The 27,487-nt window shown below is 50.4% G+C and overlaps 1 protein-coding gene across 6 annotated transcripts in view; it reads right to left on the reverse strand.

The window, feature by feature from the left end:
• Positions 1-27,487, reverse strand: part of CYTH1 (cytohesin 1) — an 80,015-nt gene that overhangs the window by 15,378 nt on the left and 37,150 nt on the right. For 2 of the 6 annotated variants that reach the window (XM_084749078.1, XM_084749079.1), the window contains 8 exons: positions 13,722-13,804; positions 12,516-12,580; positions 7,369-7,435; positions 6,949-7,067; positions 6,555-6,635; positions 4,039-4,151; positions 1,923-2,071; positions 1,404-1,516 (listed from right to left, as the gene is read on the reverse strand). In XM_084749078.1, coding sequence (XP_084605204.1) covers positions 1,404-1,516; positions 1,923-2,071; positions 4,039-4,151; positions 6,555-6,635; positions 6,949-7,067; positions 7,369-7,435; positions 12,516-12,580; positions 13,722-13,804 — 790 coding nt within the window. Of the gene's footprint in view, positions 1-1,403; positions 1,517-1,922; positions 2,072-4,038; positions 4,152-6,554; positions 6,636-6,948; positions 7,068-7,368; positions 7,436-12,515; positions 12,581-13,721; positions 13,805-22,673; positions 23,007-27,487 lie in introns of those variants that run through there. The other 4 variants (XM_084749080.1, XM_084749077.1, XM_084749081.1 and 1 more) reach the window with 4 other exon arrangements.

Raw genomic sequence — 27,487 nt, forward strand, 5'->3', positions numbered from 1 at the left:
GGGACTACAGGTGTGCACCATTGCACTCAGTTTGGAGTTTTGATTTTTAAAAATATAGGATGCCTCATGAATTTGCATGTCATCCTGGTACAAGAACCAAGACAATCTCTGTTCTAATTTTAGTGTCTCAGCTGCCAAAGCTAACACTTAGCATTTGCATGGAAACAAATTTCCCTGGAGGGGGAGTAAATCTAAACTTGGACAGACTTTTGAAATTCCCAGCACATTTCCTCTTCACTCTGTTGGTCGGGCAAGAAGAATGTGGAGCCTGGGAGTTAAACGCCTCAGAGCCCTGACTTCAGACCTTCTGCTTGGAGATTACGACTTAATGGCCACATCCAGACACTGCAAGGCTCTAATCAGTGAAGTGGTGCTTGAAGGAAATTTACAATTCGTCATGTGTAAACACAGGCTTCGGGTCTCTTAGAGGAAACGCCAACCCTAAGCTATCTGGTCGAGTTAGCAACAGAGGGTGTGCCATCTTAGTGCTACCGGATGCTGCCAGTAATGGCCAAGAGTGGGGCGGCTGCTAATTGGGGGGCAAGTAACCGGGATGAAAGAGGAGCATGTCTCTGATGGACTCCACCCTGCTGATATGAGATTCCGCTCATCAAAGGCCAAGGCAGAAGAAACGGGCACATGCTCTCTAGTGGTCACAGTAGCCTGAATACTATGGTGTCCAGAGAGTTCAGCAACCTCTCCTCTGTCTGATAATTAATAAGGCAATCACAGGTGGACATGACTGTGCATGAGAACCCACTGAAGTCCATCTGTGCCTGGTTACTCTGTCACCGTCCTGGCAAGGCATGACCATAAATCTTAGCAGTGCAGGCTCACTGAGGTAGAGGGAAGAGAGATGCACCTGCAGCTCTTCTGAATGACACAATCATTAATGTGGCTGATTGGGACCGGAAAGGACCATTGCCAGAGCATGAGGAAGATGCTGTGGATTGCGCTGCAGCCAAGGGCTCTAGGTTTGCCATGCACACTGCCTGTGGGAGCCAGATGCAGAGGGAGGTGATGATGCACTGGGTGGGGCAGGAGTGCCCGGGGTACATCTGAGAAGTGGAGAGATGGAGATGGCTGGGTACCCTCCCGCAGGTGACGGGGCAGGGACAGGGGGACATCTGAGAAGTGCAGAGATGGAGATGGCTGGGTACCCTCCCGCAGGTGAGGGGCAGGGACGGGGGTGGACCAGGTCCCTAGGGAGCGCCGCAAAGAATGTGGCCATCTATCTATTTGAGAGTAGACACACAGGGCCAAGATACAAATGACAGTGTGTATAAGAACAGAGTCTATGTCCAGGAGTCTCTGTAACCTGCTCCCTTCCCTGTACCCCAAGCTTGTGTGCATACAGCCTTTCTTCCTGTCGCAGGGGCCCCAAGCTGGGGGGAGATGACTTACCGAGTTTCAGCAGCCAACCTTCTCGGTCTGGATTGAAGAAAGTGTGAGTGAGGTCATTCCCATCGTCTTCTGGGATTTTAAAGGGCTCGTTTTTTATGCTTTCATAGAGATTCTGGGATAGAAGATGACATTGCAGGTCTGATTCTAGAAATATCTATTCTTCCTCTTCCTCTCTACTCATCTCTAGGCATTCACTGTGAGCCTGGAGTAGCGCACAGGGACCAGAGAAGAACATGGCCTTGTCTGCTCTCCAGCAGCTCACAGGGACAAAAATAAGATGCCTGGCAGATAATTAAGGGGAAAATAGCAGCTTGGAGCCTACTCAATCCGTTAGTTTCAGATTTAGAACCAGTTCCCCTTCCTGGTTTCTCAGCTGGCCTTTGTGAAGTTCACATTTTAAATGAATGAAGAGAGCAGGCACTCAGCAAGCCACCCTCCCGTCTCCTCTCCTACAAAAGCTATCCCACTTTGAGTGAGTGCTCTGCCAGCCGGAACGAGGCCGCTCTGGCTCTGCTCACCCGGAGCAGCTCCTCAGGCAGGTCTCCTCCATCATTGATGCCGCGGTTCATGGCGATGAATCGCTCCACCGTAGGCTTGTCCTTGACATTAGGGTTGTGTAGGCTGGTGTTCAGCATTATGATTGCAAAGGAGAGGACGTAGCAAGTGTCTAGAGAGAGAAGAGCAGGGTGTAAGAGCAAAGGAAACATCTACCCAGGGCAAGAGACACTAAGTAAGTCCAGGAGTACAAAACCATGGGCAGGAAGAGTGGGCAAGCCAAGTGTACATGTGTTCCCAGGCTTATGCTCCTGAAAGGGGCAGGGCACATGAGAACACTAAAGACACTCATTTTTTTTTTCAGATATAAAAGAACAGGAGGACAATAAAATGGCTGGGCATGGTGGCCTTAGTCTCTTGTGAGTTCCAGAACAGCCTGGTCTATAAATGGCCAGCTAGAGCTACACAACAAAAAACCCCAAATCAATACAACATATTTAAAAAAAAAAAAGATAAAAATTGAAGCTGGAGAGATGGCTCAGAGATTAAGAGCACTGGAGGCTCTTTCTGAGGTCCTGAGTTCAATTCCCAGCAATCACATGGTGGCTTACAACCATCTATAATGGGATCTGGTGCCTTCTTCTGGAGTGCAGGTGTTCATGCAGGCAAAACATTTTATACATAATAAATAAATCTAAAAAAGATAAAAATTACCTATAATTCTATTTAATAATAATTTGGTCTGCTTTATTTCTTCTATACAAATGTGACTATAAAATCACTTTACAGACACTATAACACACTATCCCCTGAACATGCACATGGGGTACATACAGAGAGGATAGGAACATACATATACACACATAGACATGGGATAGATACATACATAGGGGATAGGAACATACATATACACACATAGACATGGGATAGATACATACAGAGAGGATAGGAACATACATATACACACATAGACATGGGATAGATACATAGGGGATAGGTATATACATATACACACATAGACATGGGATAGATACATAGGGGATAGGTATATACATATATACACATAGACATGGGATAGATACATAGGGGATAGGTATATACATATACACACATAGACATGGGATAGATACATAGGGGATAGGTATATACATATACACACATAGACATGGGATAGATACATAGGGGATAGGTATATACACACATAGACATGGGATAGATATTTAGGGGGTAGGTATATACATATATACACATAGACATGGGATAGATACATAGGGGATAGGTATATACACACATAGACATGGGATAGATATTTAGGGGGTAGGTATATACATATATACACATAGACATGGGATAGATACATAGGGGATAGGTATATACATATACACACATAGTCATGGGATAGATACATATATAGGGGATAGGAGCATACATAGACATACATAGATATGGGATAGATACATACACAGGGGATAAAGCTGGGTGTGGTGGTGCACGCCTTTAATCCCAGCAGAGGCAGGTGGATCACTGTGAGTTTGAGGACAGCCTAGTCTACGAAGAGTCCAGGACAGCCAAGGCTACACAGAAAGACCCTGTCTCAAAAAAACCAAACCAAACCCTGAAACCCAAAAACAACCATACACAGGGGCTAGGTATATACATATAGATACATAGATATAAGATAGATACATACACAGGGCATAGGTATATACACATATACACACATACGTATTCTTTTTTTGTTAACCTTATTATTTTCCCATGTCAATATCTTCATAAGAACAAGATTTTCTTTCTTTCTTTTTAAGACAAAGTCTTGATTAAGTGGCCTAACACATTCATAACTGCTTCTGCCTCTTGAGTAGTGAGGATGACAGACATATGCTACAGAAGCCAGCTTCTAGAGACATCTTTAATAGTTAAATGTTGTGTAATTCTGCAAGTACTCTACCACTAAGCCACAGCAGGTGCTTCCTGCACCTCGGTGGTGATCTTCTGGATGCTTCTAACCCTTCATTGTTGTACACAGCATATAGTACCTGTTCTTGGCATAGGCTCAGCCTCTTGTCGTAGAAACCCACCACTGCTAAGAAGAGACCTTGTGGGAAGCCCCTGCTTCACACAGAGGCTCCCCTCACTCACCTGTAGACTGGAATACCCCGTTATTGCACTGACAGTACCGCTGGGCAAAGGCCTCCATCATCCGGTCAATCTTCTGGGCCTCTCCAGGGAGCCTGAAGCTCCACAGGAACTGCCTGAGGGTGGAGACAGGAGCATTGCTGTGAACTGTCTGCTGCTGGTGGTGGCTTTTATATAAGAGGGTGAAGGAAGTGGGTGGCTTCCATCTACTGCAGTGTCACAGGGTGAAGGAGGTGAGGGGCTGCACTGCACTGCAGTATCACAGGGTGAAGGAGGTGAGGGGCTGCACTGCAGTGTCACAGGGTGAAGGAGGTGAAGGGCTGCACTGCACTGCAGTGTCACAGGGTGAAGGAGGTGAGGGGCTGCACTGCACTGCAGTGTCACAGGGTGAAGGAGGTGAGGGGCTGCACTGCAGTGTCACAGGGTGAAGGAGGTGAGGGGCTGCACTGCACTGCAGTGTCACAGGGTGAAGGAGGTGAGGGGCTGCACTGCAGTGTCACAGGGTGAAGGAGGTGAGGGGCTGCACTGCACTGCAGTATCACAGGGTGAAGGAGGTGAGGGGCTGCACTGCAGTGTCACAGGGTGAAGGAGGTGAGGGGCTGCACTGCACTGCAGTGTCACAGGGTGAAGGAGGTGAGGGGCTGCACTGCACTGCAGTGTCACAGGGTGAAGGAGGTGAGGGGCTGCACTGCACTGCAGTGTCACAGGGTGAAGGAGGTGAGGGGCTGCACTGCAGTATCACAGGGTGAAGGAGGTGAGGGGCTGCACTGCACTGCAGTGTCACAGGGTGAAGGAGGTGAGGGGCTGCACTGCACTGCAGTGTCACAGGGTGAAGGAGGTGAGGGGCTGCACTGCACTGCAGTGTCACAGGGTGAAGGAGGTGAGGGGCTGCACTGCAGTGTCACAGGGTGAAGGAGGTGAGGGGCTGCACTGCACTGCAGTGTCACAGGGTGAAGGAGGTGAGGGGCTGCACTGCAGTGTCACAGGGTGAAGGAGGTGAGGGGCTGCACTGCACTGCAGTATCACAGGGTGAAGGAGGTGAGGGGCTGCACTGCACTGCAGTGTCACAGGGTGAAGGAGGTGAGGGGCTGCACTGCAGTGTCACAGGGTGAAGGAGGTGAGGGGCTGCACTGCACTGCAGTGTCACAGGGTGAAGGAGGTGAGGGGCTGCACTGCAGTGTCACAGGGTGAAGGAGGTGAGGGGCTGCACTGCACTGCAGTATCACAGGGTGAAGGAGGTGAGGGGCTGCACTGCAGTGTCACAGGGTGAAGGAGGTGAGGGGCTGCACTGCACTGCAGTGTCACAGGGTGAAGGAGGTGAGGGGCTGCACTGCACTGCAGTGTCACAGGGTGAAGGAGGTGAGGGGCTGCACTGCACTGCAGTGTCACAGGGTGAAGGAGGTGAGGGGCTGCACTGCAGTATCACAGGGTGAAGGAGGTGAGGGGCTGCACTGCACTGCAGTGTCACAGGGTGAAGGAGGTGAGGGGCTGCACTGCACTGCAGTGTCACAGGGTGAAGGAGGTGAGGGGCTGCACTGCACTGCAGTGTCACAGGGTGAAGGAGGTGAGGGGCTGCACTGCAGTGTCACAGGGTGAAGGAGGTGAGGGGCTGCACTGCACTGCAGTGTCACAGGGTGAAGGAGGTGAGGGGCTGCACTGCAGTGTCACAGGGTGAAGGAGGTGAGGGGCTGCACTGCACTGCAGTATCACAGGGTGAAGGAGGTGAGGGGCTGCACTGCAGTGTCACAGGGTGAAGGAGGTGAGGGGCTGCACTGCACTGCAGTGTCACAGGGTGAAGGAGGTAAGGGGCTGCACTGCAGTATCACAGGGTGAAGGAGATGAGGGGCTGCACTGCACTGCAGTGTCACAGGGTGAAGGAGGTGAGGGGCTGCACTGCAGTGTCACAGGGTGAAGGAGATGAGGGGCTTCAGCCAGTTTTACAGAAATGGAACAGAAGCAAGTTTAGCCACTATTTCTCACTGTGGATTTAACTGAACTGAGAAGTAGGGATTTTCCTACTCCAAAGAACAGCCCTGTCTTGAGAATAACAACAAAATTGAAGCAGATGTTAATCGTTTAAGGCAAAGACTCATTCAGAGCATTCACAATGGAACCCTGTAAGAAGTTACATAGGCCCATGGCCATGGGTGTAGTTCATAGCTCAAAAATAATCTTAGGATTTATATCTACAGCAGAGAAAATTAAAAAGAAAATGTCTTTAAATGGCACAAATTAAGCTTCGTTAAAAAAAAAAATTAAAGTTGAGCTAGGCGATGGTGGCACATGCCTTTAATCCCAGCACTCAGTAGGCAGAGGCAGGTGGATCTCTGTGAGTTCGAGGCCAGCCTGGCTGCAGAGCGAGTTCCAGGATGAACACTTTCCCACTCACAGGCATGTACATGGCCTCTATGAAAGTACTTCAAGGTCACCACAACAACCTCAATGACACTATGTGCTATTGATGGATTAGCACACAGGATGGACACATGGCTCCAAGGGGCCAAGGTGACAGCACCCACCGCAAGGCTTGGACGAGGTTCAGGTCGGTGAACTCGTGCAGCTCTACAAACGCATGCAGGACCTGGATGCTGAACTCATCTCTATGAGAAACAGACAGGAGACGGAGGGAACACACGTCAGACCCCCTCTAATACCAAGCAGATGGTGTCCCCAGACTCCCAGCCCATCAGGCATCTCAAGCCTGGCCATCCACAGCCAGGACGATGCTGGGCTGGCTGGCTGCTAACTAAACAAGCAGGGCACCTCTAGCCTTAGACAGGGAATTTAATACTTCCCCTCAGCACCGTTATGGCTACTGCTGCTCTAGGTCCACCGTCGCCCAGTGCATGGAGGTGGGCCCCAGGGGAGCCTACTCATCCCCATGACTCTGGCCACCCTCTCTAAAGGCCTCACCTCTCCCCAAGGTAGTCACCAATGGCTGTTTTGTTGAGCCCCTCCCCTTTGTACAAGAACTGCGCGATGTCTTCACACGTGTTCTTCAGCAGGTCATTCTCTAGTAAGAACTGGATCCCCTGCAGAAAAGACCAGAAACAGCCGGTGACGCTGGCCTGCAGCGGCTGGAGAGTGGAGGGAGGCGAAGACTTCGGTGGGCGTGGGCCCTGCAGCCTGTGTCCAATAAACATCCCCCAGAGGACACAAGGGATGGAGGCACTGCAAGGTTAGGAACCAGGGCCCCAAATTCAAGTCACTGGAGGAAACTGTCCAACACTGAGTCCAGAAACAGCAGCTTAGAAAAGAGCACCTGACCACCTGGTCACTAGGAAAGCCCCCACCTTAAGACTCTGGGCTTCTGTCACTCCCGTTTTTGCTCACCTTCTTAGGATCCATGTTAAATTTCTTCCTGCCCATGGCTACCTGTTTGTTTCTCTGCATGTTTTTCCTGAAAGACAAGTGTAGGCATTAGTGCCATGGCAGCAGCAGGTGTGGGATGCTGGCGTGGTCCTCACAGGCAGCCGCTGACAATTTGGGAACACTGGTTTAGAACAGCAACGATCTGGTCAGCTGAAGCCCTGGCCAGGCCCACACTCATTTTCCCCTTTCTCTCTAGAGTCATGGTTTCTCTTAGAATGTTTTTCCTTAAGCTTGCTGTCCATGCGCTGTCGACTCTGCCCTCGCTAAGTGTCCACCTGGTTGGCTTCCAGTGGGGTTGCTCAGTTCTGCACCCATTAACATAACTAGTGTTAGAGCATTTTCATCAGTCCAACAAAATTCTCCACACATGTTTCCAGTTTATCCACTTTCTAATCTCAACCCCGGGGACTCCCGGTCTAACTTCTGCGCACAGATCGGCCAATCCTAGACCTTTCCGATGTACAGAATCATGGAGTGTCAGGACTTTGGCTTCTTAGCGCGTTGTCTTCAAGGCTCAGCAGCACAACTCTCCTCCCTACTGCTGACCAATATCACTCTACACAGCTACCTTCCGTCTGCTTTTCCGATGACAGATGCAGAGTCATTACACACAGACTGCTATCAGCGTGTGTCCACCCTCGTGTGGACATGCTGCCCTTTCCTTTGGGCAGAAAGGTCAAGGTTGCACCTAAACGTGTCATGTAGTATTTTTATATCTAGCCTCGAGGATGCTGTACAGACAAGCTTCTCAGGCGTGGTTCACAGGCAACTGGGGGAGTGAATCAAACACGCAGAACGGCAGCTTTCACTCACACACATGGCTGTAGCCCCTGCCAGAGCAAACTCTCATCCAGTGTGTCTGTGAAAGGCACAGGGCTCCTGCGGCCCACAGACAACGGAGTTACAGGTTCTGGGCCACTGAGTGACTCAGAAGTTTTAGGAGTAGAGTCTAGACGACAGTTTTTTAGTCCTCCTGTAAATCTGGTGTGCATTTGGGAATCACCATCACAACAGCAATAGCAATTTTATGGTTTCTGAGCAAATGAACTGCTCAGAGATAACTCACTTACTGACCCCCTCCCCAAGCTGGGCAAAATCCCCTCCCCTGCTTATTTACTATCTACCGGGGCACATCAGGACTGGCCAAACCCCCAAAGATATAAAGTCTCTCTTCTCTTTTTTTCCTGGTTAAGACAGGGTCTGTAGCGCGGGCTGGCCTGAAACTCTCAGCACTCCTCTTGCCTCCACCCCCCACGTGCTGGGCTACCGATGTGAGCCAGCATGCCTGGGCAAGCCGACCTGAGGGCTGGAGCTGGGGTGAGTTTCAGGTTATCTAATCACATTTTCCCCAAATCTAGGAATACTACTTTGATCCATATTTTTTTAAAAAAGAAAAGAAAAAGCTGCTGGGCAAGCTAGGTGGTGGCAGCACCATCTTTTATCCCAGCACTTGGGAGGCAGAGGCAGGCAGATCTCTGAGTTCGGGGCCAGCCTGGTCTACAGAGTGAGTTCCAGGACAGCCAGGGCTACACAGAGAAACCCGGTCTCAAAAAATAAAACAAAACAAAAACAAAAATAAATGAACAAGCTGCACGAGTATGCAATACTTGGAGGCCTACCACGGCAAGGTACATAACCACCCGCAAGGGCCCTCAGCATCCTTTGCCCTAGTCTAGTCCCTTACAGGAGCTTCCTGTGACATTGGCGAGCCCAGACTTCAGTAGTAAACTTCCAGATCTCTGCCAGCTACAAGTGCTGCTCCTGATGGCCCTGGGAGCCCACAGGGCAGGCGGGCTAACTTCACTGGTTTCTCGTGAGTCAGCTCCTGCCCCTAGCCACCCAGAGCTGCAGCTTATGACTGCCTGACACACTCACAGGATGTGGCTGCCAAGGTTCCCAGTTCTCCCTGAGTCAGCTCCTATCCCTACCTGCCTAGCACTGCTGTTTATGACGGCTGGGATAGTCACTGCATCCTCAGTGCTTATGGGTCAGCTCCTGTCCCAACGCCAAGTCTCCCTCGCACACACACCCGCTGTATCAAGCTGCAGGAAGCCTCCTGTATGATCCTGCTTCTCCTTCCTGGGCAGTGCTTAGAGTTACTGCTACAGAACGCTGGGTCAGGCCTTTGATTACGAGCATGGCAACCACCTATGGAGAAGCCAGAATGAGTGACGCCTGGCAGCACAGATGCTCGGAACCCACAGAACAGCTCTCCTTTCAGGATCTTCAATTCTGGAGAACCAGCTTGAACTCCAGAGTTTAAACCATAAGTAACTGAAGTGTGGCTTTTGGGCTCACAAGCACCAGAAGCACTGGTGAAAGTTGGTATTTTTTCTTTCGTTGTCTTTTTTACATTTTTATTTATTAATATTGTGTGTGTACACATACAAAATGGGTGTGGAGGTCAAAGACAGCTTTGTGGAGTCAGCTGCCTAATTCCACCTTTACACAGTTCCAAAGACTGAACTCAGGCCCACAGGCTTGCAGGGCAGCCGCTTTTCGTGCTGAGCCGTCTTGTCATTTTTAAGGGGATTCTTCATGTTTTAAGTTTCATCATGACACTGTTGCTTGTTTACTCAAACCGTGGTATCCTCTCAGACACCACCTCTCCAAACCAATCCTGATTCTCCAGCTCATGATGGGCAGAACAAGACTCACGGAACAAACTAAGCCCTGGTGAGCTGAGAGTTTGCTGGGGGCATGCTGGTTTGGCAGAAGCTTCCTGCAGGCTAAGCACACTCTTGCTCGGCTGATGAATGGGTGTGTCCCTGGCTTAGGCAAAGCCCCAGGGATGTTGCCTCAGGACTGCTTGTTGTTTTTTGTTTTGTTTTGGTTGTTGTTGTTGAATTTCTAAGGGATTGCAAGCATTGAATCCAGGCTTCGAGATCCTTGTGATTAGCCATAGGGGACCCTGGGACCGACCTCGGGCTGTTGGGTTCTCTGCTATAAAAGGCATGTTCATAACCTCTGAGCCATGTCTTCAGCCAGGACTGCTTACTGTTGCTGTACTGCCTTTCCATGCTTGTCCCTGTGGCATGACACAGACCCTCACCACCTGTAGCAAAACATTATTCCTCCATAGGTGCCACTCTCTCTGTTGGGCAGATGTCCTACAGATGATTTTTTAATTCCTGATGATGATTTCTAAATTGATTCAAATAACTGTAACCCTCCTGCACTATAGCAAAAACCCTTAGGAGCTCTATGAACCTCCACGTGAATTACACCAAGAAGAAAAACAAGCTGAGGCGCATTGATGATCAAGGAAACACACTCACTCTAGGTCTAGTCCAAGGACAAGGCCCAGGTGTGCACCACGATAAGAAAGGACACGTGAACACAGAAACAAAGGATGAATGGCCAGCTATACAAGTCATCATGAGCACAGAGATAAAACCACCGCTTTAAACTTATAATGAACAAAAGTGTCTAGTTAGGTAGAGTGACTTACCTATTGATTTAGCAATTACCTACTTGTGGGGGGAGGGCTCTGATGGGGGCGCTGAACCCAGGGCCTCACATGTGCCAGGCGGTGTTCTAGCACTGAATCACATCCCTAGCCTAACTGCTTTTTGGGTTTTGTTTTGTTTTGTTTGGCAGGGGTTGTTTTTTGAGATGGGTTCTTACTGTGTACCCTGGCTGTTCTGGAACTTACTCTGTAGACCAGGGTGGCCTTGACTCACAGAGATCTGCCTGTATCTGCCTCTGAATGCTGAGATTACAGGTGTGCACCACCACACGCAGCTTGGTACCTTTTCTACGAGCAGAAGTTTGAAATCTAGATGAACTCAAATCTCTTCATTTCTATGTCTGTTAGACAGAAGATAAGGAGCTGCAGAGATGGCTCAGCCATTAAGAGCAATTGTTCCTTTTGTAGAGGACCAGGTTCAATTCCCAACAGCCACGTGATACTCACAACCACCCATAACTAGTTCCAGGGGGATCTGATGCTCTCTTTGGACTTCCATGGGTACTAGGCACACGTGTAGCACACAGATATACTTGCAGGCAAAGCACTCATATACATAAAATTTTAAAAGTCTAAAAATATATTTATAGAAAGTAAGACAACTGTAACCCTAAATGACAACCCAGAGGCCGGCAGTGTCCGACTGGCTGCTCTCTGTGGAGGATGTGGCCTCTTCGTCCCTAATGGCATTGCCTACCCAAGTTTAAAATAGCAAGTCAAAGGCCTTATGAGGCAGACAGGGAGGCTTACGCTTAGGCAAACACAGACAGAGGGACCTGAAAGCAGATCACTTATCGAGTGAGGCAGTTAGACACAGCCTGGGAATTACATTCAAAGTCACTGACATCTTGTCATTTTACACTGTAATCGTTTCCACGCTCTTCTCCCACAATCATAAAGAGGTGCAAATGAACTTGACATGACACCAGAGACAAGTGGGCACACCAGCCTTTGGAAATCATGTTAGCAGTGCTCACTAAGCTTTTCTGTTAAATAAAAGTAAAACAGAAACTGAAATTTATAGCGTGGACAACAGAGAGGAAAACACAGTAATCTACTCAACAATGTATAAGCACTTAGGCCAGCAGTCCTCAGCCTTCCCAGTGCTGCGACCTTTAACATAGTTCCTCATGCTGTGGTGACCCCCAACCATAAAGTGGTCTCGTTGCCACTTCATAACTATAATCTTGCTAGTGTTATGAGTTGTAACATAAATATCTGATGTGTGACCCCCTTGAAAGAATCAGTTGACCCCTAAAGGGGTCATGATCCACAGACTGAGGATCACTGACTTAAGGTTTTCTCATTTGAATTCTCTAGCTCAGTTTTATACACATAAAAGATTTCCTAAGACCAGGCATGGTGGTGCACACCTTTAAACCCAGCAGAGGCCTGCTTTCCATAGTGATTTCCAGGATAGCCAGGGCTATGTAGAAAACTATCTTAAGTTTTTTTCCCCCTATGTTCAGATCCTTGTAGTGAGGGCTCAGGAGCAAGACATAAAGGCTTCTGTGTACCTACTAGGACCCTAAGGCAGAACACCTGCTTCCTCCTTGACTGTGCCAGGGCATGCAGGGAAGGATGGGTGCATTGGGAGCCAGACCCCTCGAGAGGCCACCCAGCAGCAAGGCAGACTCACCTTTCCTCTGTGGATCCCAGGCTTTCAATTTCATTAGCGACTTCTGCGATCTCTTCCTTTAGCCTCTGTAAGCAGAAGGAGTTACCAGGAGGAGAGCTGCAGACCCAAGCCTTGCACACAACCCAACAGCAGAGCTCAACAACGAGGGCATCTGCAGAAACCCTAAGAGGTCAGCTAGGAGGATGCATTTACTTGACAAACGCCAGCGGGGCTCCCACCACACAGTAAGCATTTTAGGACTGCAAAGGTGGGAAGGCAGCCACATGGCCCAGAGTTCCTGGGCAAAGGAAGAAGTTTTTCTATGTACACTACATGCACTGTGTTAAAAGGTGTACTCGCTAAAGAACAGCCACATTGATACAGTCGTTCAGAACTGTCTGCCACTCCCAAACACAGGTATGATGGAGCGCCCAGCACACAGGCACCCACACACATGGTTGTCTGGGCCGGCAGAGGCTGTGCTGGGCCTACACTGTGGCCTCACACTGCCATAACTGGACAAAGGAATGTCCCACTGAGCCTGCAGACCGTTCACCCCCAGCACCAAGTTCACTAGCAGCCACTGTCTTCGCCCTCACTCAGTCTCCATGCCGAGGGCGGGGTGAAAGCTCCTCCATGTTCCTTGGTTACCAGGGAAACCCACTGGAATAGTCCCGACTGGCAACGGCAAGCGGGCCTGTCCTCTCACTGTCCTGGAGGTTTGGGCCCTCCTTTTCTCACCCCTGAAATCTTACAAAGGGTTTTGGAAGAGCAGCATCCAACTTCTCAGAGCAAAAACAACCCACCACATGGCTCCTGCACCTGCGTTCCAAGACAGCTGCAGTTATGAAGAAACTTGGAAAACCACTGTCTACAGCCACCAGTACCTCATCCCCTGTAAGCACCAGTGCAGCAGTCCTCCCCGTTGTGAGGTTGTGAAAGTGCTGTCGTTCTCATCCCATGACCAGGAAAGAACAGACATGTAAAACAACCACCACCGAGCTAGAGATACCCCATGCCCTAAGATGGCAGGCAGCAGTCAGGACCCTCAGAAGGTGTCAGCTAGAAAAACTTAGCTGGGAGGCCCTTTGGCACTGATAATGGCAGGAGGGAGGGCCTCTCTGAAATGCTACTTTCTGGAAGTCACACCTGTACGCTGGCCAGAGCTATGTAGGGCCAGTCCTTAAGCACACCCTGTGACACTGCGCCCCCCAAACGCCCTCCAACCTGAATGTCAGCCAGCAGCTCCTGCTTCCTCCGCCGGATGTTCTCCAGTTCTCGACGCTCCTCTGCAGTCAGGTCACTGGGAACTGCAAATAGAGAAATGTCACCATGGAAGCATTCCTCTCACAAAAAAGAACAAAAATCCCAAAGACTGTGACCGAGAAAGAAGCCAGAAGCCACCTTTGGAAATGACAGCGTTCTGGAAACCACGCTGCAGGTTTCTGACGAGAGGGAGGACCGTGAGCTCTTACAGCAGCTAAGCAAGGAAAGCTCCAAACAGAGAACAGGAGGGAGATGCTACCCGGTGAATCAGCCACGGTGAGGAGAGTGAAAGGCCTATTAACCATCTGCCCAGCCAGTCTCCTGTCGCCCAGCGAGGACAGGGCTCAATTCCCTAGTGGTCAAACGTGGAACTGCATTGCCTCCGCGCTGCCTCTGGAGGTGAGCACCTTTGTGCCATTTGGAGGAAAGTGGACTGAGAATTCTATGCATGTCTATCTAGAAAGACACACAGCAAACCGAAAAAACAGTTAACTGTGGGAGCTAGGGTTCTGAGACTCTTTTTAGCCTTGTTTTAATGTTCAGTGGGCTCCCACCATCGAAACACGCTCAAGACACTGCCAGATGCCGCAGTGACTGTCTCCTGATCTGAGCGTTCCTCTGTCAGAAGCAGGTGGCCACATGAACAACAAGCACTAGAACCAGTAAACTGCCCCTGTCCTCACACTGCCAGCTCCCCTCCCATCACCACCACCCCAAGTCCCCACCACTCCAGACAGACCGCAGAGCCACTCAGTGACATGCTGTCTGACTTCACGGGGGATTTGAGGGGAAGTGGAACAGAGATGTGCTCCCTGACCCTCAGGGGACACACACCCCAGTGGACTTCTAAACTGACAGAGAGACTGGTTTTGTCTGCACATACGTCAGGCCCAGGCACCATCCTACACTGTGGCCAAACCTTTGGCAGCCTGAGGTACAGCAGCAACACAAGTTAAGAGTTCCTCCCCGTTACAGAGGGCCACAGACAGAGAAGGGTAGAGCAGGACAACACAAAAGCCATCCCATCCCGTTACTCAGAGTGGCATGCAAGTGAACATGAACACAGATTAACTGTTTGTTTCTGGAATTTTCCATGTAATACTTTGGGCTGCAGATAATGATGGGTAGGTAATGGTTGTAATTAAGATGCTTCAAGCCCTGCCAGTTGTTAGGGGGCAAAGTGTTGGTTCAGAGCACCCCCATCCTCAAGACGGGCAGAGAGCTTTCCTCTGTCCTTAAGTCATGGTGCGCCCGTGAGCGCCCAGCTCCTCGGCACTAGCCCTGGCACTGATGACACACTGGTATGACAGAGTAAGGAGGATGATTAGCTGAGCCCGCAGAGGTGGAATGACACCTCTGCTTACAGCACAGACAGACACACTGAGGACCCAGAGAGCACTCATCTTCACATGGCATGGACTTGAGACTTGGAGGGAGAAGTTCACTTTAAAAACGCCTAAGGACCCAATGCTTACAGTGCTGGTTAGCCAATCGTCAGTGAGTCTCCATCTGAGCAGAAGCAAAACTAAATTCCAGGTCCTTACCACAAAGCTGGCGATGACACAAAGCCAAATCAAACGCAAACCCTGGCTGCAGACTGCTGACGATCACTTACAGCCTGTGGTTGCCTCCAGAGCCTGCCCTTTGTCTGCAGGTGCAGTCAGGACCCACTATCTGCACTTCACACTCAAACTGTGCTTCTCACTGTCTGCCTTTCAGGATGCTACTTTAAAAATAACGAAGACCTTCTAAAAAGTCAACAAATCTACACTCCTGTAGGCCACTAGTAGACAGGATTTCAGCAAGTCTCCCAGACAGAGGAAGTGGGAAGTTGAAGGCAAGGACATGAGAACACAGGCCTTCTGGGAGCTTTGGAAACCATCGTGTCTGGTACCTAGCCACAGGCCAGCTACAGGGTTCTGGGTGCCAAAGAACTAGAGCATATATTTCCCCCAGCGAAACAGCAGGCGTATACTAGCTGCAGTGCGCAGACTGCCGAGTAGCTGACCCAGGTGACAGGAGCCCTTGGCGATGTCCTGCCTGTGCCACCTGAGCAAAGCTCCTACAAGCCCTAGGACCAACTTCCCCACAGCCTCCCACTTGCCCCGTCCAGCTTCCCTTTTACATTACACGCACAGTGGGAAAGAGTGAAACCCCAAACAAACCAACAATCATGGAGCAGACAGACATTAGAGAGCAAAGGAAAACTCTGATCTTCAAAAGACCCAGATGCAGCTGGGCATGGTGGCACATGCCTTTAATCCCAGCACTCGAGAGGCAGAGGCAGGAGGATCACTGTGAGTTCGAGGCCAGCCTGGTTTACAAAGCGAGTCCCGGACAGCCAGGGCTACACAGAGAAACCCTGTCTCAAAAAACAAAACAAAACAACAACAACAAAAGACCCAGATGCTTGGAAAAAGGAACAAAGAAAGAAAGAAGAATATACTCTTGCAAATTAAACTCCCCCCCTTCCATTCCTATCTAAATAAACAACGTCAAGGAAGGACTAGGGCTGGTGAAATGTCTTGGCAGTTAAGAGCACTGACTGCTCTTCTAGAGGACCCAGGTTCTGTTCCCAGCACCCATATGATACAGTGGCTTATAACTATCTGTTAACTATACATGTGGCACACCAACATACATGTAAAACAAACAAGAAAACAAGGCCTAAAGGACAATCCTGAGCCTGTAAGAACAGCAACAGGTGAGACCTGAGCACGAGCAGCCTATCAGCTCACTGCACAGCACAAGTTAAAGCCCTGCAGAGAAGTAAATAAAAGCAAAGACCTCCACAGGGCAGGGTGGGGTCATCAGCCCACAGCCTAAGAGATCCACAGGCTCCAGTGAGGACCCCGAAGGTCTTCAAAATTCTAAATGAAAATGACCGGATCCCAACCCCCAGCCCAGAGGGGGACAAGTCAGACTCATCAGATGGCAAAGTACCAGAGAGCGAGCCCCCTGGCCACATGTTCCAACAGTGACTCCACGAGGAGCACAGTGCAGGACAAGGGACAGGGCCAAGGATAGCAACCAACTCAGCCAGGAGCGGGGAAGAAAGTGTGTAGGACAGGTTGGCATTCAAGCTATGAAGTGCAGGAAGGGCATCACTAAGAGCAAGTGAAAGAACGGCTGTGTGTGCCACATGCCTATAATCCCAGCACACGGTCAGCAAGAGCTGTATGTAACAAGACTGTCTTGGGGACACTGGGAAACACTGGTAAAAAGAGAAGGGACCACTTTACCTTCTCTTAACAAAATGAAAAAGAAAACAAACAAACAATCAAACCACATCTAAGAGGAATCCAGAGGGGGTCTGGGCAGCATGGGGAGTGAGAGGGAGTCTGGGCAGCACGGGGAGTGAGAGGGGGTCTGGGCAGCATGGGGAGTGAGAGGGGGTCTGGGCAGCACGGGGGTTGCAGGGGGGGAGGGGGGGAGAGCAGGCGATGCAGTCTGCACCCGCACTCTGGTCCTGTGCTGCCTGCTGCTTGTCGGCTTTCTTTCAGAATTAGCCTGTTTGCAAAGCATAAAATGCTCACCAGGGATGACGAAGTGCTGTGATGGGTGATGACGGTACCATGTGTGGCAGGATGGGGCCACTTGGCAGGCAAGGTCCCCACTACAGATGCAGGAGGACGAAGGAAACAAGAGCCTGAGCAGAGGCCAGGGATGAGAAGTCCACAGTGCAGACACACTTGCAAAGGTGAAATTAAAAAACCAAAAAGCAAAAAAACCAAAAAGCTAAAAGGCATAGCAAGCTACTCAGAAGAAAAGAAGGTGAGCTGAAGGCTCTGTTCCTGCCTCTGACACAGTAAGCAGACACTGAAGACCGGCAACACTAACTGACACCACAGAGCTTACTGCTGCGGCCGTCTCTGGGAGCAGGTCTGGGAATGGAGTAATGGAACTACCGTGAATATTCACATGTCACATGTCTGACCCACTAACCCAAGGCTTCCAGGGAAAAGGCTTCTGTGTTCTTGCAACCAGACACAAATGGCTTCTAGCCAGTTTGCAATTATAATAAAGATGTTAAAAATAAACACAAAAAGTGTGATATTTGTTGTCATTTGTTTTGATCCAGTCTCCTGACACTAGCCATGTGATTTCTAAGTTACTTCTTCTTTAATACTTAATAACCTGAAAACAATGCTTCTTCCATTTTGGTTCAAAGAAGAACTAAGAATTGAGGGGGAAGAGGAAGAGGAGGAAGAGGAGGAGGAGAATCTAGATCTCTTTTTATTCTCCTGGAATTTTGCTTTAAGAGGAGGGAATTCTAACATTTTAGTGAGTACTTTCCTCTGCAGAAACTTATCAACACAACACCAGACATCACCAACACAATGCCAAATCTTACCAACGCAGAACCAAATCTTTGGTTCAAACCTTTGTGACAGAGAAAAAAACAAATCCCACCAATTGATTAATTTAACACAAAGACCATAAATGATTGCCAGGATGCTGGAGCGTGGAGGTTCCTGGGACCTGAGCTGATGATACAGATGCTATGAGTACCAGAGCCATGCTGAGGAGACGGCAGAGGACAAGGGCCCCGGGTGACCCCGTCCACTGCACCTCGGGCACCAGCGGGGAAGGCTACCTCACCCTGTGGACCACCAGGGTTAAACTGCACAAGCGCATTCTCCAGCAGGCCAGATGGCAGAACAACAAACACTGCCCCTCCCCCACTGCCACGTGCTACAGCCACGCTTCTGTGCCAGGAGGCGGCTAAACCCTTTTCTCTCAAAGGAAAGCCACTGGGCAGGACAGCAGGTTGTCCTCACCATGGTCTGAGCACAATGGAGACAGAGCAGAGGAGCCCTCCTGCCACACTACCACTCACCCTTGCCTATGCCGGAGGGCCAGGAACCCATACTCTAAGGTTAATTTGCAAGGTGTCCAGCCAGCAGGCAGAGGGGACAGCCCAGCACTGGTCTCCTCACCATCCTTTCCCAGGTTCCAATTTAATGAAGGGGATTAAAGTGGCCAAACAATAAGGAGCCATTGTGCCCAGTTGTGAATGCAGAAGCCATACAAGGGAAGCTTTCATTTATTTATTTAAATGTTGCTTTGCAGATTTTAACTGTAGGCAGAAACCCAGAGCTGAAACATGGTCCAGCCAGCACATACAAAGGAGGACTGTCTTAAAGGGACGGTGCCTTCTTTTCAAGCTAAGGAACAGAAAATGTGAACAGGATGAAGGCACCGGCCTAAAGCCCTGCGGATCCTGCTCTGTCCCATGACAGCTGCCAGTAGTGTGCCATGAGGTCCCATTGCAAAGGCAGCTCCTGTGACATCAGGTTCCATTCAGCAGCCACTGCAGGCACCGCTTAAATGCACGGCACTTAGCCAACCCTAGTGGGCGCTGTGAAATCAGAGGGGGCCGGGCACGCTTTGTAATGGAGATTTCCCTCTTCTTGATTTTTGAGGTCATATTGCTCCCCTCAGACTCCTCTGGCTGGCTTGAAAATATACAACCTGCTCCCCTCCCCCTCCATAATTATTAACCAACGCCCACAGTGAGACCCCCACCCCATGCCCACCTCTCAGTGGATACAAGGGGTCTACATTTTAACGCAGTACTTCAGGGAGACAAGAGTAACCTGGGCTGTGCTCAGGTTTGCCTGAGGTGAGCAAGAGGTGGGCACAGGATAGGGGAGGAGAGAAGGGAAATACCCATATGCATGCGCAGCCCAGAACTAGACAGGTGGTAAGATGAAGCCAGGTTTCCCCACACCCCCATAGAGCTGGCGCCCACTCTGAGAGGACAGCGACTCTCAGAGTTCCAAGAGCACAGACACAGGAAGCTGCTGTTGGAACTTCCAATGAGGCCCACAGGGCCCACAGTGTCAACAGCTCTAAAGGCCAGCACCTCCAGTCCCAGGCACCAAACCCACCAACAATCTGCCCTGCAGTGGACCTGGCCAGTGTGACCTTAGCAACACGGCCAGGGGCCTGTATCACTTTGTCTCCCAGGAAATGCCAGTGACTTACACTTTGAAAATGTTCCAAGTACTAGAAAGAACCCAGACGTTGCAGCCTCCCCAATGCTCAGCCGTGGCTTATCCTCTGTAAGATGGGACCTTACCCACCAATCTGTACCCATCAGGGTCAGGAAAGGACAGGCCAGCTGGCTCAGTGGGCACCTGTCCTGAGCCAGGTCCCTTCACCTGCAGGTCCAGCCCACTCCTCCTCTCTCTCCTACACACTACAGCCTCTGCTGCCGAGCAGCTGAGCGGCAGCCTCTCCCTTCCTGGAGGGGCAGCAGTCCTAGAGAAGACCTGGAGCCATGGACAACTTTAGGCATGCATGTTAATGAGGCCTGTGTCTATAAGGCTCTGCACCCGCTTGTGGGACTGAGCAGGGCTGCTGGGGTACAATCAGTCCATACTCAGCTGCTGTGTGACCCTTGGCAAGCATCTCATCAGTGTGTGTCCCCAGCAAACAGTAAGCTGGCAGGCTGCTTCCTGAAGGAATGCTCTGAAATGGAGCTTGGCTCTTACATGTGGGGAGAGTGACAGCCCTAAGCACTGTACCTTGTGGTAAGTCAAAAACTGCAGGGAAGTGGGGCAGGGTAGAAGGAGCCAGCACAGAAGCAAGCAACTGCAGATTCAGAGGGGACCAAGTTCTTACTGATGGCTGCTACACTTGGATTGCTCACTCAGGAGTGATGGGGTTGAGGCATTCAGAAGGACTAAGAACGTCATTTACCTTTCAAGCATCTTTCAGGTAACAGCAAAAGATGAAAAACCCACTTCAGCCCACGCAGCTAGCCAGAAGTTGTTTCCAGTCCTCAGGATAGTGATCAGGATCCGAGAACGAAGGCAAGTGGACACAGGAAAGGCGTGTGGTCACAGTCAGAGGCTAGTGGCACACACCTAGTGCCAGCAGTGTGTCACATCCCATTGCACCTTTATATAATCTACCACCTTGGAGAACCAATTCCATTTCCTTCCACTGAGTCGAAACCTTGCAGTGCTTCCTAAAACTTACTACACTACCAGGGGCTTAAAAGGAAGAGAATTCTGATGCCACTGTAGTCCAGATGAACCCTGCAGACAGTGAAACAGCTGAAGTCACAAGAGAGACGTTGTATCCCTTACTCAAGGGTCTGTGGGTCACACTCACAGAGAGAGTGGTGAGGGTCTCGGGAGGTGAGGATCAGTTGAGGAGACAATAGGGACAGAGTGGTAGCTCTCTTAGGTTGTACGTCTCTGGGGACGTGGGCACCACGACTTACATATGCTCAGCACATTAACTGTATACTCCAAATGGTGAAGATGGCAAGGCTTATGTTACATGGATTTTACCATAATTAAAAATAAACAGAAAGTTTTAAGGCAATATTCTAACCTCTCGATTCCACTTCCGACCCTTTTTACTACGATTTGGCCCTTGAAAGAATACTTTGTCTCACTACCCTCCTGCAGTATAAGAGTTTTAAAGAAATTCACAGACTCGCTGGGTTGAAGCCTATTAAATTCTCATGCAGCGAGCACAAGTGACCCTCGACACAGATGTGGTGGGCAAACTGCCAGTGTGGACATTTATACGCTCTAGTTTACATTCTTTTCAGACAAATCTACTGGCCTCAGCCTGGGAGTGAAGACTATGTACTCTGAGGGAAGACTGGTCCTGTTCTCAAGGCTTAGGGACAACTCCTCTGATGAATACCTTAACAACAACAGCCTCTGCCTCAGCCTTCCCTGGTGAATTCAGAGGGGACACTGCCCAGGGATGGGGTGGCAGGGAAGGAGGAGCCCAGGGCCAGCCAGGATTTCACTCACTTCTTTGTGACCTTGGGCAAAGCACGACCTCTCCTCTCCAGTTTCCTCATGTGTAGACATGGACTAGAAATGTGTGCTATCATTTAGAGAAAAGAATCAACGCAATTTATTCAATAAATCCTATAACTCAAGCTAAGTTTGCATGCTATGATTTCAGCAGCTCACTAAAAGGAAATGAGGTCACATTTCAAGGTAGTAACAGGAACTAAGTCATCAATTTTTATCCTGAAAATGTGGTTTTATTAAAATAAACAAGTGACCATTCCCACAGCTGAGAGACCTCTGGCAGAGGCAGTGACCTGGCCAGGACGCACAGTAGCTCCCAGCATTGTCTACACAGGACAAAGCTGGGACTCCTTGGTGACTTCTGAGACGGCCCTGGGTCCTCAGCTCTTGGGCCAGCTGGAGAGTTCGCTGTGCCCCAGAAACTGGCACCCTCCAGCTCACCCTCCCATGGGGGTCAGAGGGCACTGTCCTTTGGTAAAGCACTGCCATTCTGGTGCCTGCCAGCTGCAGTCACCATCACACTGCACAGCTGGGCCACCACACCCCCTGTGCTTCCCCAACAGAAACAGAGCAGGGGTTTTCAGAAGTCACTTCTCTGCCACTTTTCCTCCTCCCTAGAGATTATTTGCATGCCATCCTTTACACATCTTTAATTTTCCTGCATGCTTAAGCCTTCTCTCTATCTGGCAGCTGGAAAGGATCTAGGGCCAAATCTTGCTCTTCTCTGCGTGTCCTGCTAGAACCCTGCCTGCCCCTGACTGGGAAGGTCCAAAGGCTGAGACTCAGCATAAACCCCAAGTGGTCGGCCGACCTAAGGGGAGGGTCTGGCTGTGAATCTGCCCACTGGCTTTCTGCTACCCTCTTTAAAAAAATCTAACCAAAGCTAGAACTGGAAATTGGTTATTGGCTTGCTCGTCAGTCTCAGGACAAGAAGAAACAACAACAAATTACTGAGAGGAGCGAGCGGCGGATGGAAAGCCAAGGGCAGACATGCAGAGTCAGCGGCGCACGTCAGCCCGGCTGTCTACCGCAGGGCATGGGGTGCAGGGTGGGAAAGGCTGCATCAGGGCAGAACAAGGGGGAGCTGCAAACCTGCTCCATGTACCATCCTCCAGGCTCTTACCGGCGGCGGCGTGTCCCCACTCCTGTGTCCCCAGTGTCCTGTCAAGCCCTGGGCAGCAACATCAAAGCCTCAGCTGGTCCGCAGTTCTCCGTGTCAGAGGCCATGGTCGATCTGTACAGCAATCCCACAGGCCCAGCCTCCCCGGAGCTCTCCTAGCTCTGGGTGCAGGGAAAGCTGGAGCAAGGACAGCATTTGTGTGCCAGCACACAAGGGCAGGGGAGGAGGCGTCCAGAGGAGACAAAAGCCGAATGGCCAAACAGCGGGCGGCGGGAGCGAGCAGAGCCTGGTGGGGAAGGCTGGCGCAGCCCCGGGGATGGGAACGGGCGGGCGCACGGAGCTGCAGCAGCAGCTGACACTCTGTGGTGTGCGCAGCTCCTCTCCTAGCAGGCTCATTTCCATGAATGTAATCACACCGCCCCTCCTACTACCCTCTTCCTGGCCTCCTGGGGGAGGGGAGGCACTGCTAGCATTGGCTCATAGGCTGCATTTGCTTTCTTCCTCCCCTTAGAAGCAAAGCCTGATGGTTGCTCTCTCCAGGAAGAGGGTACCCCTTACTTACAATGCCTTCTCAAACCAGAGACTGGATCTAGGGGGTCAAACATCTGTCACCTACATGGCATAACAGCAGTCATTCTGCGAGTTCTACATCATACCAGCCTGCCCTCACTAACACCATCTGGGCAGGTCTTAGGAGGGAGGCAGCATCCTACAAGACCCACCCCTGGAGGACCTCTCCCTCTACATGGGATACTGCAGTCTTTTTATCTTCTGCTGTGCACATATGCTGGCACCTATGCATTCTTCACCAGAACCATGTGTGCTAAGTGCCACGGGTAGCAGAGCTAGGCAGACTACTTCTGGGAAGGACTATATAAGACGGAAGATGACAAGAAACACAGCTACATCTTGGCCCCAGCAGTGCCTCTGATTCTCCAGGAATGGCAGGGGTAACAAGGATGGACACCAATTAGGCAGGCCAACTGGGATCCCAAGGCCAGGACAAAAAGGCCACAGGTCAGGCCTCATGTTGAAGGGGCTGCAAGGTGACTGGCTGCTGACACACTGGGCACACCACTCACTCCCTGTGTGCTTCTGGGATGCTGAGGCAACCAGAGAAGACAAAAGCTGAAGAGCCAAAAGGGGCAAGAGTAAGCACCCGTAGCCTCTTCCCACTGGATGCCACAGGGGACCTCTCAGCCAGGTGTGACTACCAAAATGTCTCTAGACATTGCTGAGAGTCCCCGGGACAACCCTGATGAATAACTATGACTCCGGATATATAACAAAGGGGATCGCCATCCCAGGCCTCTCTTTCTTCTAGTCTCCTGCACTAGGAAACCGCTGTCTGAGGTCGCCCTTCTCTCCACAGGTGTCCCCTGCCCCATGATCTGCAATTTTAGGAGTAAGTTGACAGACATCTTCATCATTGTGGCTGTGTCCCCAGTGTCTCCATCCCAGCTCCTGTCTTCTAAAAGCAGCTGTAATAACACGACTAGCCAGTGCCAAGATGATAGCACTTGTTTAAAAGAATCCTTACAATCACTTATAAAATGTCTGCCTTGAGCTGCAAATGCCTTCAGGGCTTCAACAAATGTGGGCAAAGATGGCTGCTAGATGCCTCACCTGGGCTCCTGCCTCTCTCCTCCCCCATCTGGAGAGTCCACCCTCTCTGCTCTGCCAGATCGGATAGGGCCAGCCTTCTTGCTTCCTCTTGTTTGGAGGCTCATCCCCACACTGCGCATGACCACTCCTTCCAGGGAGAACCCCTGATTGCTTAGGCCACTTCCTTGCTGGGTATGTGTGCATTAGCCACCACCCAATAGTACCTCAGCTGAGGATTTGCAGGTTTGTTTGCATCACACAAGCTGTGACTCCCTCGCACGCTCACCTCCGGGTGGTAACTTACACTGAACACATCTGAAGTTCTTCTCTCAGTCCTAAGGGTTACATCCATCTTGTTGAGGTGATAGTGCAGATTCTTAAGTGTACACCCCCGCCCCCAACAGGTGAATCCTGACCTATCCTTATACACTCAGCCATAGCATGCAAGACTCGCCATGGCTCTCCTTGGTGAGGCCACTGGATCTTTTCCTGGCTTTATTTACAGCACATGAACTGGTTACCTTAAGCTGAAGTCCATGCTAAATGAAGCTGGTAGCAAAAGCCTGTGTGAACATAGCTCTAGGAACAAGCAGTGAGGTGCAGGAGCCAGCAGACCAGGAATTAGAGGAGAAAGCTGCACACCAAGCCACCACCACACCTAAAGAAAAGATGATGCTAAAATAAATCAATGTACAACTAAGTTTATGAAAGCACAGTGGTCAGAAGAAAAAAAAAACACCAAAGTGGGGGAAAACCTGCTCATAGGACAGCAATCCCAACAGAAAGAATGGATGTTTTTGAGAAATTATTTTCTTAGACTAATAATTCAACACATCAATCAGGGGCCTGTTAGTGAGAGTGGAAGGCACAAGGCTGACAAGATGGGGCTCCACTCTCAATAGCTCACAGGCCACTGTTACGCTTACAAATGGAAGGACAGAGAAACCCTGTCTCACAAAACCAAGAAAGAAAGAAAGAAAGAAAGAAAGAAAGAAAGAAAGAAAGAAAGAAAGAAAGAAAGAAAACAAAGGAAAGACAGCACATAGTGCTGTGTAAAGGTGCTTTGGGCCAGATGACAGAGAACAGGGCATACCCTAGTCTGAAATGACACTCCACAAGAGCCAAGATTCATGTTGAGTCCGAGGGTTCACTGGGGAGGAAAGAGTGCCCAGGCTGGGAGGGGAGAACAGAGGCGGAAGGGTGGCTCAAGTGGGAAAAGCCTGGAAGGCAAGCTGGAACTGGGCTGGTGTCTTTGACTCCAACTCACACAGTTGGTTCCACTGTTGCTGAGCTGAGCTGAGCTACAGAAACACTCCGGAAGAGTAAAAGCGTCGAGGAGGCGCCAGGAAGAAACGGGCCTGGAGGCCTTCCAGTTTAAGGAGGAAAGAACAGAGCGGGATGGCTAAAACTCCAAAAGTAGTGAGGAGAAAGTGCTTCCTCGTCTAGCGGTGCTGGTGGCCTCAGCTGCCATCCTTACCTGACACTAACACTACAAACACTCCGATAGCCCCTCCCTCTCCCCTGCCTCGGGCACAGGGTCTGCTGGAGCAGAGATAGCCTCTGACAAGAGTGCAAGGTGAACAGGCACTGCCCTGGCTGCTGTGGTGACTTCTAAGGGGAAGGCGCAGATCAAGGAGCCCTTAGTGCTGCTCTTGGCTCATTGGCGGATGCTCTCCCTACACTCAAGGCTCTAAGGAGCGCAGTGGACACAAAGTCTCTGCCCACCTATGACCCTCAACCCCTGATCCTGGAGGTTCTGAAAATTTTTATACTTAAAAATGTGTTGTGACTCTTTAGTAAGAATAGAAACAATGAGACGCTTTTCTAAAGAAGCCACCAACTGCCATCTACTCTTGTCCAACAAGAAAGTTGAGAGGGGCCATCTCCACCTACTTACCTCACGTGTCTTAGTAAGGTGTCTATCGCTGTGATAAACACCATGACCACAGGTAACTGGGAGAGTCAGGGGCTTATGTCAGCCTACAGCTTTACATGAAGAGACCCAGGCAGGAACCTACAGCAAGAACTGATGCAAAGGCCACAGAGCAAACGCTGCTCACTGGCTTGTTCCCAGGGGTGCTGAGTTTACTTCCTTATATACTCCAGGACCACATGTGCAGGGCTGGCACGGTCCTCCGTGGGCCCTCCCACGCCAATCACTAACCAAGACCGTGCCCCACAGACTTGTCTGCAAGCCCATCTGATACAAGCATCGTCCCCATTGAGGTTCCCTCTTCCCAGATGACCGAGCTTGTGTCAAGCTGACAAAAAACTAGCACATCACAGTAGAGCTGTCCTTAGTCCCAGTGGTAACAACTGAAGACACTGCGGAGCCCCAGTTCCCAGCAAGTCCAATTGCTGGCCCCACTGCAGTCACTGCTGTTTAGCAGTAGGTCAAGACTAAGGAGTACCTACAGAGGCCCAGGCCTCTGGCCTCTGCTACAGGTTCCAGAGCAGTGTGTGTGTGTGTGTGTGTGTGTGTGTGTGTGTGTGTGTGTGTGTGTGTGTGTGTGTGTATGTGTGTGTGTGTGTGCGCGTGAGTGTTGGGGAGTAGCCGTTTCATCTCTTCCCTACCCAGCAAGTGTCTTAGGGGCAGCCCTTAGGTGGGCCTTACTTCCAGCCTGTGCAGAGGAGGCAGCTGAGCAGGAGAGAGACCGCATGCAGCAAGGGAGGCCTGAGAGCCGGGGAGGAGGGGCAGGAAGAAGCTTGGCCCTGTGTCTCCAAGATCAAGGGTAGGATGTAAAAGGCAGATCCCTGCACTCCCAGCCATGTCTCAGGCAGGCAGCTCTCTGTAGCACCTCAAACACACAGGTCTTTCCATCTGGAAATCTGAGTGCTTCTTGAACTAAATCTGGATTCTTAATTTGTGTGTAAGAATTTGCCCAATGGCTATAGCATCAAAACTGTAAAAATTCAAAAAATTTTCAGTACTGCGCATGGTGACTGAGGAGTGAGGTACTCTGTAGATGCCAGCACCGTCAGATCCCTCCTTGTTCATGGCATGTGCTTTGCTGGACACATGTGAGGCCACCATCAGCAGTCACTGTGTGAGTGCGGCTCATGGGGAAAGGGCAAGCTCCGACTTTTCCTTTGCTATTATTCTGTAAGTTGTGTACACAGGAAATGCAATCTGGGGCTTCTCCTCAGAGCAAATGCAGAAATGCCGCCAGCTCCTTCACCCAGACAGAGCCTGAGCCCTCCATCTGTGTTAG

The sequence above is a fragment of the Acomys minous genome (assembly GCF_964271855.1).
Source record: "Acomys minous genome assembly, chromosome: 12".
Classification (NCBI taxonomy): Eukaryota; Metazoa; Chordata; class Mammalia; order Rodentia; family Muridae; genus Acomys; species Acomys minous.